The 15,014-nt window shown below is 43.5% G+C and overlaps 1 protein-coding gene across 9 annotated transcripts in view; it reads right to left on the reverse strand.

The window, feature by feature from the left end:
* Nucleotides 1-241: 241 nt before the first annotated feature.
* ZBTB38 (zinc finger and BTB domain containing 38) overlaps nucleotides 242-15,014 on the reverse strand; it is a 72,666-nt gene continuing 57,893 nt past the window's right edge. For all 9 annotated transcript variants that reach the window (XM_081569651.1, XM_081569649.1, XM_081569645.1 and 6 more), the window contains one exon: nucleotides 242-7,114. In XM_081569651.1, coding sequence (XP_081425777.1) covers nucleotides 3,494-7,114 — 3,621 coding nt within the window. In that variant the 3' untranslated portion in view covers nucleotides 242-3,493. The remainder of the gene's footprint in view (nucleotides 7,115-15,014) is intronic.

Raw genomic sequence — 15,014 nt, forward strand, 5'->3', positions numbered from 1 at the left:
TGGCTGGCTGTGGGATCTTCTCAAAGTCACTTATAAAATGCAGGAAAAGAAGCCTATTTCCTAGGGTCGTTGGGAAAGGACTGAATGAGATAGACCGTGGCAAGAATGTTGCCAAATATCTGGTAGTTAATAAGTGATACCTGTTTTCTGTGGATGACTGGAGCAGAATACTTCCAACACTCAGGTTTATCATAATATCAGGCCTATCCACAGCACTAAATGATAACAAGATTTCAGTCTCTTTTATTCTGCTTTTTTTTTAATGTCATATTCCATTTGAGTCCTAAGCATGTAAGCAGGTACCATGGAATGTAAACAAGTAAGGAAACAGAAATATACTGAATGAATCATATGTGAAACAATGCTGTGACGCATACAAATGAAATTGCTGCTTGGCTGCACAAAAGAATTAACGCTAAAATGTTTAAAAAGAGACAACATAAGAATAAGCTATTTTAATCAAGCAAAAACAAATTTATATCCATTAGCTCTAAAAATAAACTTAGACTTTTCCAACCCTTAACATCTGCATTTAATAATATCTTCTAACCAAAATACAGATGCTAAAACAGCAAATTACAATATATCTTGTACAGCATACAGTATGTTTCACTGTTCACACTTACTTTAACTCTAGTTGGTCGTTATGTACTCAATGCATAAACATCACTTCGAATAAAATTTTCACAATTAACAAAAAATGTGACAAGGCTGTTTTAAAACGGCTCTGCTATAAATTGTATAGAATATACAGAATTACAAAGTCAAGTATTTTTTATCAAAATATACACCCCTCCCTGAAACTAACACAACCTATCAACATTTTAAACGAATAATACAATTATAGAAAATATTTGCAAAATTATTTTTTCATGTATAAATATTCTGCCATATTTACTTTGGTCTAGAATTATTAGCATACAAGTCCACTTAAAAAATATCCACATGGAAGGGCTGAGAGACATCATTACATGTAATCATTTTATATTTAGAGTTACTTCAAATCAAAATGACTGAAATACACAGTAATTCTTGATTCATAATCCTGATTGAGATAAAACAAATTGGTAGATCACAGGATTGCTTATTCAGTTTTCTAATTATCAATTCAAAATGATTTGCATAAGCCCTTTGTGACTATCTCTTTAACAAAACCCAAATGAATGGTTCAGGTGTACATATATACAATGTATAAAATAAAGTCGAACTCATTTGCATTTTTCCATTTTCTTCTATTACATAATACTGTTTGTAAGTGAAAGTAGATGAACAAAAGATAAATGCAAATACAATATTGGGGTTATTTAACAGCAAAATACTACAGTATAAAAAGATCAGCTTTGATTATGTCCTTTTCTGGGTGTTTAGATGATTTCTTGTCCACCCCAATCCATATGAAGTCTTCTTTGTGGAGACATCACAACACTTGAAGAGAGAACCAAGAGTCCTTCAAGCCATTTCTTCACAATGGTAACCTTGCAGCCTTGGGTAACCGTGGGTTTCCAGCTGTCAAATCCTGTGAACACGAATGGCTGCAGGTCATCCTTGAACTGGGTTCCGGATTCTGCTCATACTGGTGTTCTGGTGATCAAATGGGTAAGAATGTATTCTCTCTCCCTCATATTCTGGCAGTTTAACAAGTCAAAAGAATCATGACTTCCAGCTTCCCAGGAACCTAGTCCACGTGACGGAATATCCTATAGGGTGGTTAGATTTTGAGGGCAGTGTTGATGATGCGGGTCAAAGAAAAAGAACATTAAACACGGAAGTGGGTTTTTAGCAAGGGGGCTGAAAGTGGCTCAGTCATGTCCGACTCTGCAACCCCACGGACTATACAGTCCATGGAATTCTCCAGGCCAGAAGACTGGAGTGGGTAGCCTTTCCCTTCTCCAGGGGATCTTCCCAACCCAGGGATCGAACCCAGGTCTCCTGCATTGCAGGTGGATTCTTTACCAGCTGAGACACAAAGGAAGCCCAAGAATACTGGAGTGGGTAGCCTATCCCTTCTCCAGCAAATCTTCCCGACCCAAGAATTGAACCAGGGTCTCAGTTGTCTGCAAACATGAAGACAAGGCATATGACTTGTGAATATATTCTATATATTTTTGAAGCATCTAAGTAAGTCATGGAACCTTGTTACTCCACATTCTATCTCCCCACCCTCCAAAGACAAAGCTCCATTTGAGGCAAGGAGGGTCATCACTTCCTACCCACTCAAGTCATTATTGGGTGGGGCAGGGGTGTGTGTGTTTCTGTTGTCCTTTATTTATTTTTGAAATAGTATATGCCTGTAGGCTGCATCATTTCCATGAAGGCTGACAATTGTAGGGATTAGGCTTTCTGTCACTTTCAAGTGCCTGGGAATTCACCACCATACATGTGCCTTGCACTTAACTTCCAAGACACTCCTTCAGTGGCACAGGAGATGCCAGGTTTTACTTGAACCCTTGAGAATGGTTAAATCTATCTGGAAAAGACCTCCACGTCCATGGCCTTGTGATGGATGGAAGACTTGAGGGAGTTTCAGAAGAATTTGACCTTTTTCATTTTCTGAAGTGAGGCCGCTAGAAAGTAATACATAGCACAGCACAGGTAATCACAAGGAACTTCTGGGAAGGTTCTCCCCCGTGGATAAGGCATGACCTATGTTTTTTGGGACTTGAGAAGACCGATTCTAGTAACAGCTCAGCCATAACTTCAAGAGAACAGCATTCCATCTAAAAGCATACACATGCTCTGAAGTTGTACTCAAAATGCTTCCTACTGATTTTTACATCAGTTCTCATTATTTGCAGATCTATTGCTCATCATCATAATTCACTAAAGGGGACATGGACAGTTAAAAGTTATAGTGCTTCATATCTGTATTTTACAAGGTTTGTGTTGCAGAAAAGTAGTTCTAGATAACGTATGAATGTCCTACTTGGGTTACTCATTTCACACGTATTTTCAGCTATACTATTATTTCATATGTACCCATTAATTTAAACAATTTTTAATAGTGCAGAAGCTGGATGAGAATAATGACTGTCGTAGCTCATTTACCTTTTAACATATTTATGAAGGTGACATTTTCATGATATCTGACCCTTATATCTCCAGTTACTAAAGACAGTTCAGCAGCCAGCTCCTATGAGCACTTACCAGAAAGTTTTAAATTACGCTAAAATTAAACTCTTTTTTTCTCCCACTGGCAAAAATATCACAACTGAGAACTTCATAAACTTTCACAAGACACTTGGGATACTGGAAGATTCGGCTATTTTGTTTTTGCGTACTTTGCATGAAGTTAATGCTAAAACTCAAAGTGGATATTAGGATCCTTCTTCTGGAATTTGAACAAATGAAATTTTCTTTGTTACATTTCACTCCTTCATGACTGTTAAGTGAACAAACTAAACAGAAACAAAAGAAACAGCTAACTAAAAAAAACCAAAACAAACCCACCAACTTGTATTCTCAAAGATTTTTTTTTTCCCCTAAGGATCTCCATTCAAAGGACATTATCAACAACGGTTTGTACATTATCCTTTTGGTCAGTGCCTTCTGAATCAATGAAACGTGGATTCTCCAGGGGATTGGAGTTTTCGTGGCCTGTGTCACCTTCCGCTTTCTCCTGCTGACTGGGGCTTTTGAACAAGTGTTTCTTCTGGTGCATTCCCAGGGCAGCAGCTGTTTTGCAAATTTTGGGGCACTGGAAGCAGGCATATCCCTTCCCGTTATGCTCCCTGATGTGCCTCTGCTCATGATTCCTTTTCGTGGACAGATACAAAAAACTCTGAAAGCAGAACTGACAGTGGTATCGTTTTTCTCCCGTATGGATCCTTTCATGGATTTTGAGGGTCTCGTTCAATGTGAAGGCCTTGTTGCAGTACTGACAGACGAACTCCTTCACGCCCAGGTGGATGCGCTCATGCTTCTGGAGGTTGCCATGCACGGAGAAGCACCGGCCGCAGGTCTTGCACTGGTATGGCTTCTCTCCCGTGTGGCACCGCATGTGCATTTTGAGGGTGGAGGGGCTCTGGAACTGCTTGGCGCAGAGCTCGCATGCATAAGGCCGGGCTGTGAGATGCCGGTGGGGCCTCCCTTGGCTCCCGGCCCCTGAGGCTTTGTCTCCATCGTCACAGAGTTCACACTGCAGCTTAGGCATCTCTTTGTTTTCTTCTTCCTCGAAGGCCTTCTCCTGCGGAGCCTTGCCCACCGCACAGTCCAGGTCGGCCGGGTATCTACACTTACCGCTCGGACTCCTGTTTTCATGCTCCTTCCTCCAGTTGGCCTTCCTCATTTTTCTCAACTGTCTGGATTTCTTCTTGGGTTTGTAGTTGTAGTACGGGCGCCACGGTTTGTCCGTGGAATCCTGGTCACTGGCATCGTCAAACATCTCGTTCATCTCCATGCACTCGGACTGGCAGAGCCCGAGAGGGTTGTCTCCGTTGGCTTCCTGGTCGCTCTCCTGGGGCACTGTCTCCTCCTGCGTTTGGTACTTGGGCCTCCGCCCTCTCTTATAGAATAGTTTAGAGCCGAGGATGTGCCTCTTCACAATGGCTTCATTCCCGATTTTCACTGTTATCTGACAAAGGGGCGCGACGTTGCTATTTGTGGAGGTTCCCGGGAGAGCGGGCTTTGCGATGTAGGTTTCAATTTTACTCGCTTCTTTCATGATATTTGTAGTTTTTCCCAGTGAGCCTCCAGGATCAGCAGTGAATTTGGACTCCTCTGGTATTTCTCCCCTGTTACATGGGCCGGCTTTCTTTTTCTCCTTCATGCTCTTGGGTCTGCTGACGGCCCTCCCAACTTTGTCTGGCTCGGCAGGTTTGCCGTCCTCTTTCGGGGTCTGACTGACAGTCTGGTCTGAAGGGGCTCCTCTGGGGTTGCGGCTGGTCATGGCAGCAATGGCATTGCTGTGCATTATCACCGATGAAAACTGGCTGCTGTGCACGATGACTGAGGGGGCTGAGCCACTGTAGCTGATCACAGAGGTGGAGTTCTCACTGCCGTTGCTCACAGCCATAACGGGCACATCCCCTGCCTGGGGGTCCGAACTGACAGCGTTTTCAGTGGAAGAAACCGACAGCTCCGTGGAATAAAAGCTATTGTCCAGATCCACTTTCAACTCTCCCCTCTCGCCCCATTTGGTACCCTCTGCGTTTTGTATACTGGCCGAAGTGGGCACGTCCTGACGTGCTGGTGTTTCCAATGGGATGGCTGGACTGTTGGTCAAGGTGTTTACACTGTCCTGGAAATTCAAAGTAGGTAATTCAGAGCTGTGTGGATTCTGAATAACATAGGGACCAGGGGCAGGCTCATTCAGCTGATTGTTTTCTCGAGCATTTTCATAGGAAGAATGTCGGTAGCTCTTGTAAGGAGCCCTCTTGCATTTCATGGGCAGGAGCCTGTAAAGTTTATACGGATAGACACTAGGCTTCAAGCCTCCATTTGCCGTTTTTTTACTGATGGAAAGTCTGTGATCGATGGCATGGAAAGACTTCTGGTGGTTTTTGAGTATATAGTAGGTCATGAATGTCTCCAGGCAGAAAATGCACTGATACCGCCTTTCCCCTGTATGCCAAATCTCGTGTCTTGTCCTGTACTCAGCCAAGGCAAACACTTTGTTGCAGTAATGGCAAGGATATGTTCTCCTCCAGGAGTGAACATTTGCATGTCTTCGGAGGCTGGATAAAGTCACATAACTGCGCTTGCACACCACACAGCTGTAGAGCATTTGCCCATTAACAAATTTAACCATGTGTTCTGTTTCTGGCAGCGTACTCCCAGGACTGGAAAAGTCACCAATCCTATTCTCAGCTAATAAAGGTTCTGCACCTGTGAAGGAACTGCCATTCTGTCCGATGGTGGGATAGTTTTCTAAGAAGCGCTGATTCCCTCCAGGAACAGGCATGTGGCTTGACCTCATGCAGATTTGCTCGTGCCGATCCAGCCTGTTGAGGGTGCTGAACTGCTTGTTGCAATGCTTGCACACCAAGGGCTCCTGGGTTGGCTTGTGAAGCTGCATGTGGGCGCTGAGCAAAGTGCTGCTCTCGAAAGATTTGGAACAACAGCTGCAGTTGTAAACGAGAGGCGGCACCTCGGCGGCTGGCGGCCCGGGGACATCAGAGGATTTATTTTCCTCCGCCCTGGGAAATTGGACCTCTCCTTCGTTGTGGCTGGGAGATTTTGAAAGGGAAAGAACTGCAGCTGGCTGCGGACTTTCTTCTTGACGCACCTCCAAGTTGCTTGCTGGAGGGGGTGGTATATTTTCTGGAGCGGAATCTGAATCCTGGGGTATGGAGAGTGTCTTTGGCTTTCGGCATGTTTTCGGTTTTGCTGCAACAGCTTCGGAGTTCTCCTTCCCTGTTTTCGCAGGTGAACTGCTGTCCTGTTCCCGGGCAGGCTGACTTCTGTAAGCCTCAGCCACCGAAGACACGGCGGACACGGCAGACACGGCGTAGGAGTGCTCGGCGAGGGTGCGCACGGGCTCCACCTCGTGGCAGACGTCAGTCCTCTCCAGGCAGAGGCTGGTGTTTCTCATGGAGTCGGAGACCTTTTTGAAACTTGCTCTCAAGTCCAGCGGAGAGAACATGTTATTACTGTTTTCTGTTTCGATGATGGAAAATGCATTTGTGATCCTTGGCCCGTTAGTGATGGCTGGTTCTTCATGCCTTTTTTCATTTTTTTCTTCCTTAACCACTCCCTTTTCGGTAATGCAGAATACATAGGGACCCGGGGAATTGGAGAAGTTGCGATCAGTAAGATCTTCCAAGAAGGATATTCCCAGCTTTTTCCCAGCAGCTGCGAGATCAGTGACAGTTTCCTGTCTCTTGACGACAACTGTGGAGCTGTAGATATAATTGAGAATTTCTGTAAACACTTCAGCTTTGAGATCATCCAGCTCCAGGACGTGGCTGGAAATACAGATGGTATGGCTCCAAAAGATGTTTTTGAAATAGAGGCTTGAAGCAGCCAGGACATTGCTGTGGGCTTTAAACTTGGTGTCTTCCACAATGATAGTGACATCACACAAAATGCCCCGAATGCGCTGCTCATTTAAGATGGAGAGCACTGTGTCGCTGTGTAAGTTGTCCTTGAGGTCCCTGGAAAGGGACATGACTGTCATCTAAAAGAAGAGGAGAGAAGGGGTCAGAGATAAAGGTCCTTCCACGAGAAGCTCTTTGGTTTATAGGCTATTTTTTATTTCTTTGAAAAACTTATTTTTTGTATGAAAATACAGGGGTTTGTGGTCTTTGTTTCTTTTTAATCTCATTTTGTTGTTGCTCCAAAGACTTGGAGTCAACCTTAGAAGCTTAATCTTTATCTTGTCCCAGCCTGTTTCTCATACCATTGCTCATAGTTGTTATAGTTGGAAATCCTCCCAGAACTTTTTTTCTGACTTTCTCCAAAGTTGTAGGCTACATATACATGTCCAAATTTGGGGGAGGAAGGTTCCCTGATAAATGTTAAGGGTCTCATCATCACTCAGGGCTTCTGCATTGAATTCTGAGAATCAGGCGATGTCATGGTCCCATCATAAGACTCCTGTCTATTTCTGATGATCCACCCTAATGATCTGATCCAAACATAGCCTGCAATGCAGGAGACCTTGGTTCGATTCCTAGGTTGGGAAGATCCACTGGAGAAGGGATAGGCTACCCACTCCAGTATTCTTGGGCTTCCCTTGTGGCTCAGCTGGTAAAGAATCTGCCTGCAATGCGGGAGACCTGGGTTCTATCCCTGGGTTGGGAAGATCCCCTGGAGAGAAGGAAGGCTACCCACTCTAGTATTCTGGCCTGGAGAATTCCATAGACTGTATAGTCCATGGAGTCGCAAAGAGTCAGACATGACTGAGCGACTTTCACTTTAGTTCAGGAAGCAAGAAAATTGTTTTTTAAAAGTCTTCCTTAACTAAGCAGTGTGTGTGTGCGCGTGTGTGCACGCGCGCGTGTATGTGTGTGCGCGCTCAGTCATGTCTGACTCTTTGTGACCCCAAGGACTGTAGCCCGCCATGTTCCTCTGTCCATGGGATTTCCCAGGCAAGAAAACTGGGGTGGGTTGCCTTTTCTGCTCCAGAGGATCTTCCCCACCCAGGGTCTCCTGCACTGCAGGTGGAGGCTTTACTGCTGAGCCACTGGGGAAGCTGAAGCAAGCAGTATCTGTAACTAAAGGTAATGGCTGCTCAGGGAAGAAGCAAGAACTGGAGGAATCATTCCTCATTTGTGGCTCTGAAGGGTCTCTCAGGGGAAAGTCTTGGTCTGCATGACTGAGTCTGACCACCAGGGGCTCCCTGCCCTCTGCACTACTGGACTGTATGGGGACCCATCTCATTCCTCTGATTTCCCTTTTATCATAGCCAGAGTAGACTGGGGTGTTCAAAAATAACTCTGCGAGGTACTAAAGGCAACCAAAATGGAAACAAAACACAAACTAGGGAAGTATGTTTCTGAGTTTATAATACTGTCTAGTCACAGGTTCTTAAAGGAGCACAATTTAAAGGCACGGTGGCTCTTGTTCTGGTCTGAGGATCCCACTCCTGTTGTACTCAGGTCTTATTATTCTCTGTTCTATAATGAGCCTGGGTTGGCCAGAGCCTACCGACTACTGTTCTAGTGAGAGACAGTCCAAAGCACCAGCTTTCATAGTTACCTACAGTAAAAAATACACGGTGCATAGGGTTTCGAGACAAAAGTGAAACTAAAACTTACCCTTTAGAGGTGTGATGCTGTCTGTCCTGTTCTATGATCTTTCACTTAAAAAATGCTAACAGCAACTCACCAAACAAATTTCACTATATACTAAGAGGTCACTTCTGCACTTAAACTGTAGTGCCCTGGCCAAAATACCTGTTCTGGTTTAAAAGACATACTACCCAGCTGCTGTTCATCAAGTCTCTCTCTCTGATCAAGCGATGTCCAGAAAGCCCATACAGTTTGCCACTCTTTAACTCCCAGTGGTCGTGTCTTCCTAGCACTGGAGTATAATGTTTAGCTCATGGCATTCATTCAGTCGGAAAGACCAGATGGCCACATAAAGCCTCTCTTTTTACCTTTTTGTAAAGCAATTATGAGCTGTGCCCATTATGTTATTTAGTGTCCTTTATACAAGAATCCATTTGATAACTTCTTTTATCTCATTCAGCCACTAGAAAAAGTGCATTTCTACTAACAAATTCTTCATTATCCAGATAATGAGAACAATGCACTCACCACGTTTCTCTTTTAATTCTCGAAATGAGGAAGCTAAGAACTAATGTTTACCGTCGACTGTTATAGCCATCGTGAGCCTGGGTTTCTGGTGTGACCACTGTCTCACTTTATTTAGTGACAACTCTTCTACTCTTGTTTTACCTGCCTTTACCTGTAACCTTCTATGAATCTTTTCCAGGGATGTGGGGGACTAAATCCGGAGAAGGCAATGACACCCCACTCCAGTACTCTTGCCTGGAAAATCCCATGGACGGAGGAGCCTGGTAGGCTGCAGTCCATGGGGTCGCTAACAGTTGGACACGACTGAGCGACTTCACTTTCACTTTTCACTTTCATGCATTGGAGAAGGAAATGGCAACCCACTCCGGTGTTCTTGCCTGGAGAATCCCAGGGACGGCGGAGCCTGGTGGGCTGCCGTCTATGGGGTCGCAAAGAGTCGGACACGACTGACGCGACTCAGCAGCAGCAGCAGTATTAAAAAAGTTAAAAAAAAAAATCTGTGCTGATGGTAAAACATGCAAACAGTACAGAGGCAGATTAAGGCACAAAGCAGAAGGCCCCTCCCCCACGCTAGGCTCCTCAACTCCACTCCAGTATATGCACAACACACAACTCACGCGCTCCCTACATGAGTCCTCTTCTCATAACTCAGAAAGATTTCTATGTTCTGCCTGTATGAAGCTTTAGAAGAAAAACTGCATTTCCTCTTGAGGCTCTTCTGTCCTCACCCCTAGCTCCTCTGCCTGGCAATTCCTGTAATTTACTCATCTCAGGTGACATCTCCTTTGGTCAGCCTCCCTCCTCATGAATTTCCAGTCTGGGGTTCCAACCTTTATTGTCGCATGCAATATTGTGCATTTGTCCACATTTCTATCTTTCCTATTTGGTCCTTGAGTTTACAGACAGTCTTGGTACCAATGCATTGTTGATTCTGATAGTAAGTGAGCATTCAGGCATTGGCTCCTCAGGCCCCGAGCAGCAAATGGCTTAAATAACATATTGTACTTAGAAAGCTACCTGATTTAAAGCTTTAAAAATCAGACCTGGGTGAACCCAAATTCTACTCGAGAGAAAGCAAAATTACTAGGAAAATAAAAATAAATTCCTGTTCCTTTTTTTCTTTCCTAGTTTCCTTGTAACCTGCAGGGTTCTCAAAGTATGTTTCATGGATCTCTGCAAGTTCCTGAGGTCAAAACTATTTTCATAACCACACTAAGACGTCATGTGTCTTTTTTTACCGTGTGAACATGTGCACTAATGGTGCAAAACCAAAGATGGGGAAAACTTCTAGAACCTTAGCAGATATCAAGCCAGTAACACTTGGATTCAGGAGTAATTACTCATTGTATTAAATCTGGACCCTTGAATATACATCTTTTTATTATTGTGTGTAAAATCGGAAGGACACATAAAACACTTCTGCTGTATCATGAAAAATGATGACTGCCTTGAGAAAAAGCATTTGGTGTTTCCTAGAGCTCTGAGTCAAACTTACCAATTTTTCTTTCATGGAACATCATTTTTACTTGAAAAAAATTACTGATAAGATAAACCATGGCTATTCAGATACGGGTACTTGGGCAAACATTTTCTTGAAAATGAAATAAGTGAGTGTGTCATTGCAAGGAAGCAGTCATTTTGTTGCCAGTAATACAATCAGACTGGAGCAAAAAACAGAATTTTGGAAAACTTACATCCACCACAATGAGCTCAACACTCCTCAATACATAATGACTTTTCTGATGATGTTGGTGGTGACGTTAATGAAAGTGATTTTTGGATACTGAGTAATGAATTTGTAAGATATACACGGCTCAGTGAACCAATATTTTCCAAATGACCAATGCATATTACCAAAAAAAATGCATGAGCTAAAAGGTGTAAGAGAGAGCCACGTATTTACATGTAACAAACTACAGAAAGTTCACTGATATGGATTTCATGTTGCAATCAACCTTTAAGAAAGTCATTCTGGTAGATACTGGTGTAGCATCAAAGAATATCCACAATTAACTAAAAAGGTTATTAAAAAAAAAAAACAACTTCCCTTTTCCAACTACCTAGCTGCGTGAGGTTAGATTTTTTTCATATAGTTCAACTAAAACAACACACTGCAGCTGAATCCAGAGGCAGATTTCAAAATCCAGCTATCTTTCTATTAAGTCAGATAGTCAAGATATAGTATACCTTCAAACAGTACAGGTTTGAACTGCTTGGATCCACTTGTACACAGATTTTTTTCACTAAATATGTACTACAGTGCTACATGATCCACGGTTGGCTGAACCCACAGATGCAGAACTGGAGGAAGGAATATGAAGGAGGGGAGATTTTGTGGATTTCTGACCCAGTGGAGAGTCTGTGCTCTAACTAACTCCTGTGTTGTTCAAGGGTCAACCATATTTGTAAAAAATAACACCACTCCTCACTAATTTTTACTTCAGAAAATAGTTATTTTAAAAATAAAAATGTATGATTTTACCATGTAATTGGTTTATCATAGTCAATTTTTGCAAGTTAACAAATAGTTTTTAAATTCTCGTTTAAAATTTTGAATGTAACTCAGATAAACAAAAGCTCTTTGGGTCTTTCAAGATTTATAAGAATGTAAGGGGATCCTGGGAATAAGAAGTTTGAGAACCACTGCTTTAAGCAGTAAGAAAATATTCAAAATCATCTTAAACGACACAGAAATTATTTTACTCAATAAAATGACTCACATGTAAGACAAAATGAATGAAAGTGTGCTAAAATACAAAGCAGAAATACCCAGGAGTCAGGAGAAACGAAGGCACAGAGAAACACAGATAGACACACCCACGGTCACACAGATACACACACTCTATAGCTGTCTTTAATTTTCCAAGCCTGAAGTGACTGCTACCTATCACTTGAGTGTGAGCATGGCTGTAAAACCAGGTGGACCAATAGCCCCTTCACACTACACTCAGGTAAATACTGCTCCTCGATTTGCTGCCTATATTGTTTGCACAACCTATCATTGCTTGAGTCTTTGCCTTCAAGTCTCAAAGGCTGGCTTGGTCAGAGCATTCTGTTTGCTCTTAGAGTCTATCCATTCATCTACTAAATTAGCCCCCTCCCCACTATATCCTGGAAACCTGTTCTGGGTTTGAACTTGAAAACGATTCTTGGCAATGATCTGAGCAACTAATTCCTAGTTATTTCCAGCCTAAGTAAATCTTCCCTTCCCCAAGTAGACAAGGCAATTTTACTAAAGCACAGAGAAGTCAAAAACTTAAAATGACAGTTTCCATAAAAATTTTAACTCTCCCAATGTAAACAAACAAACAAAAATCTTGAAAAACCTCCTTAAATTGTTTAACCAGTGTAACTAGTATGTAACTTTATAGAGCTTGTTAATAAAATCTGGTGTACTTTCATTAGCCAGTCTTTTAAGACATCACAGATGGAGAGTGAAGTAATCCTGTCCAGTCTGCATTCTTAGTGAGAACTTGAAGTCACTTACTCAAGGCCACACTCCAGGGCCAGACTGAACCCATTTTTCTGTATTTTCTGATCAGAGGAAAAGGCCAGGAATCCTCTCGCAGCACCTTGGCCACTCAATTCCCAACGTACATAGTAATGAAACTGAATCAACAGAGCAACTTTCTCCTCTTTCTACTGCCATGCTTCTATAAAAAGACACTTAGAAATAAAACCCAACTAAAAAAAGAACACACTGTATTAGGATACTGACCTGGAATCATGCACAAGTCAAACTCACAGTCTATCTGGGGCTGGTGCGAGGTCCATATTGAAGTGGAATCTACTGCGTGGACCTGCTATTCTCTGTGGAAAGTGTTCTGACAAAGGACACCACTTCGGTGATCCAGGTCCACATCCCACGCACATCTTTGCAGTGCCTTTTCTCACAGTCACGTTGGGTGACTATGTCAGACCTCCTCAAGTGACGAGGTCTTAGAAACACATGCATCAGATCTCGGAAACAGATTACAAAACAGAAGCCCTTTATGGAGTTCAGCAACATCTAAGAAAAGGAAAATCCTCTCACGTTGCCTTCTAAATGCAGCCCAAAAGGAGCAGAGAAGAGCTGCATTTATCAGACTTTCACGCATTTAAGCTATCAGATTCAAGAAGGTGTAGCATGACAAGGGAGGTCTGTTTTTCATTTGAAATTCAGGTGGTTGGAAAAGGTAACATCAGGAAACTGCTGGAGTCCACTCAACAGGGAGCCAGCTTGGCTTGAGCCACCTTTCTTGAATATATTGTTCTGAAAAGGTAAACATTTGGTCTCCAGACTTGTAGTTGCGTGCATATAGATTGTGAGAACGAGTATTATCAGATTCATGAGTGACGCAATGTGCCCGGTTAAATATTTCAGGTTGCTTGTTTGGAAATATGAAAGGGGGAAAAGGTCCTTTGTTTCTTGTTTTTTTCATCCTTTTTAAAACACAGCAGTGTTTAGAGAGGGCAGCCCTTGGGTTCATCTCACGATTGAGCTTGCCCGGACACCTGCTTGCTTAAGAAAGTTGGCAAATGTGCTTGGAGACTCTTGATCTCTAAAGCCCTGAAGTTGCTGTGTCCGTTTCTTGTCCTACCAAATTTCATTGACATTTAGAGGTGCTAATGTGAAAAGGAATTTTAAAAGTCTGAATGCTGTGGGAACTGAGTTACCAGAATGACCAGAACTGGGGTCCCATCCCCTGGAACTTCTAATTTTACAGGTGAGCGTATGATCTAGAGTTGGTTTCAAAAGCCAAATACCATTTTCTTAAAGGCCTACCTGATTGAATAGCCCCGTTCTACTCGGTTGACTGTGACCTGTCAGGGAGGATGGAGGGAAGAACTATTATGCATTCTGGCTTCTGAGCAAAAATGAACTTCCTGCTCATTGCAAGATGGGTTATCCTAAAAAAAGGAGAGAGACCAACTGCTGCATGGTGTTAAAGCTATCTAAATCCACCTGCCATTGCACCCTTGTTCTCCACCCTTAGCTCCCTGCACCCCAGCTTTCTGGGGACTCCTGCAAGACAATGAATCACAGTTTGCATGGACTCTTTCTGGATGAACCAGAACCTGGGCAGAGAGGAATGAACAAGGTAACGCACGAGAAAAGCACCAAGCACAGTGCTCAGCACACAGCAGGGGTTCAATGAATGTGGGTGAGAATCAGCTTGAGAACTGAGTCCCAGTTCTGTGTCCTGCTCGCCTGTGACTATGAACAGAACCACTTGGGCATGCAACGCGTAGGGTGGTCTTTTAATTGCACAAAGGAGATCAAGTTGGGCCCTGCCTAGAGCCCTTCAGTGGCCATCCTCAGATGTTAGGGTGGAATGAAGACCCCTTGCTGTGGCCTGTGAGGCCCTGCACTGTCCATGGGTCCCAGCCACTATCCCCAGACTCCCACCCCCTCTGCCCCACTCTCGGTGCTCACACTTGGTCCTCCCTTTGCTGCCAATCTCTCCCGGCCCAATTCCAGTCCTGCCCAGGGGGCTGGCTCACCCCTGCTTTAGGCCCAGCTCATATGTCAACTCCAAGGGCCCACCCCATCTCTCTATTTGCTCCCGCCTCTACTTGCCCTCACATCACCTTCATGCTACATACTTCAACCTGCAGTTATCACAAGTATTTGCCTGCTTGTTCGCAGTCCACTGTGTCTGCCAGAAAGTAAACTCCAGGAGAGAAAGGACCTTACTCGTCCCGTTCACGGCTGTGTCTCCAGGCCGCAGGGCACGGCAGGCACTCAGGAACTACTGGAAAGCACAGAGACTCACCCTGATGAAAACAGCCACGTACACTTCTGGCCCCACTTATGTGCCCTACTTTTTCTTTTCC

Source organism: Giraffa tippelskirchi, chromosome 2, assembly GCF_054371585.1.
Source record: "Giraffa tippelskirchi isolate mGirTip1 chromosome 2, T2T-mGirTip1v1.2.pri, whole genome shotgun sequence".
Taxonomy (NCBI): Eukaryota; Metazoa; Chordata; class Mammalia; order Artiodactyla; family Giraffidae; genus Giraffa; species Giraffa tippelskirchi.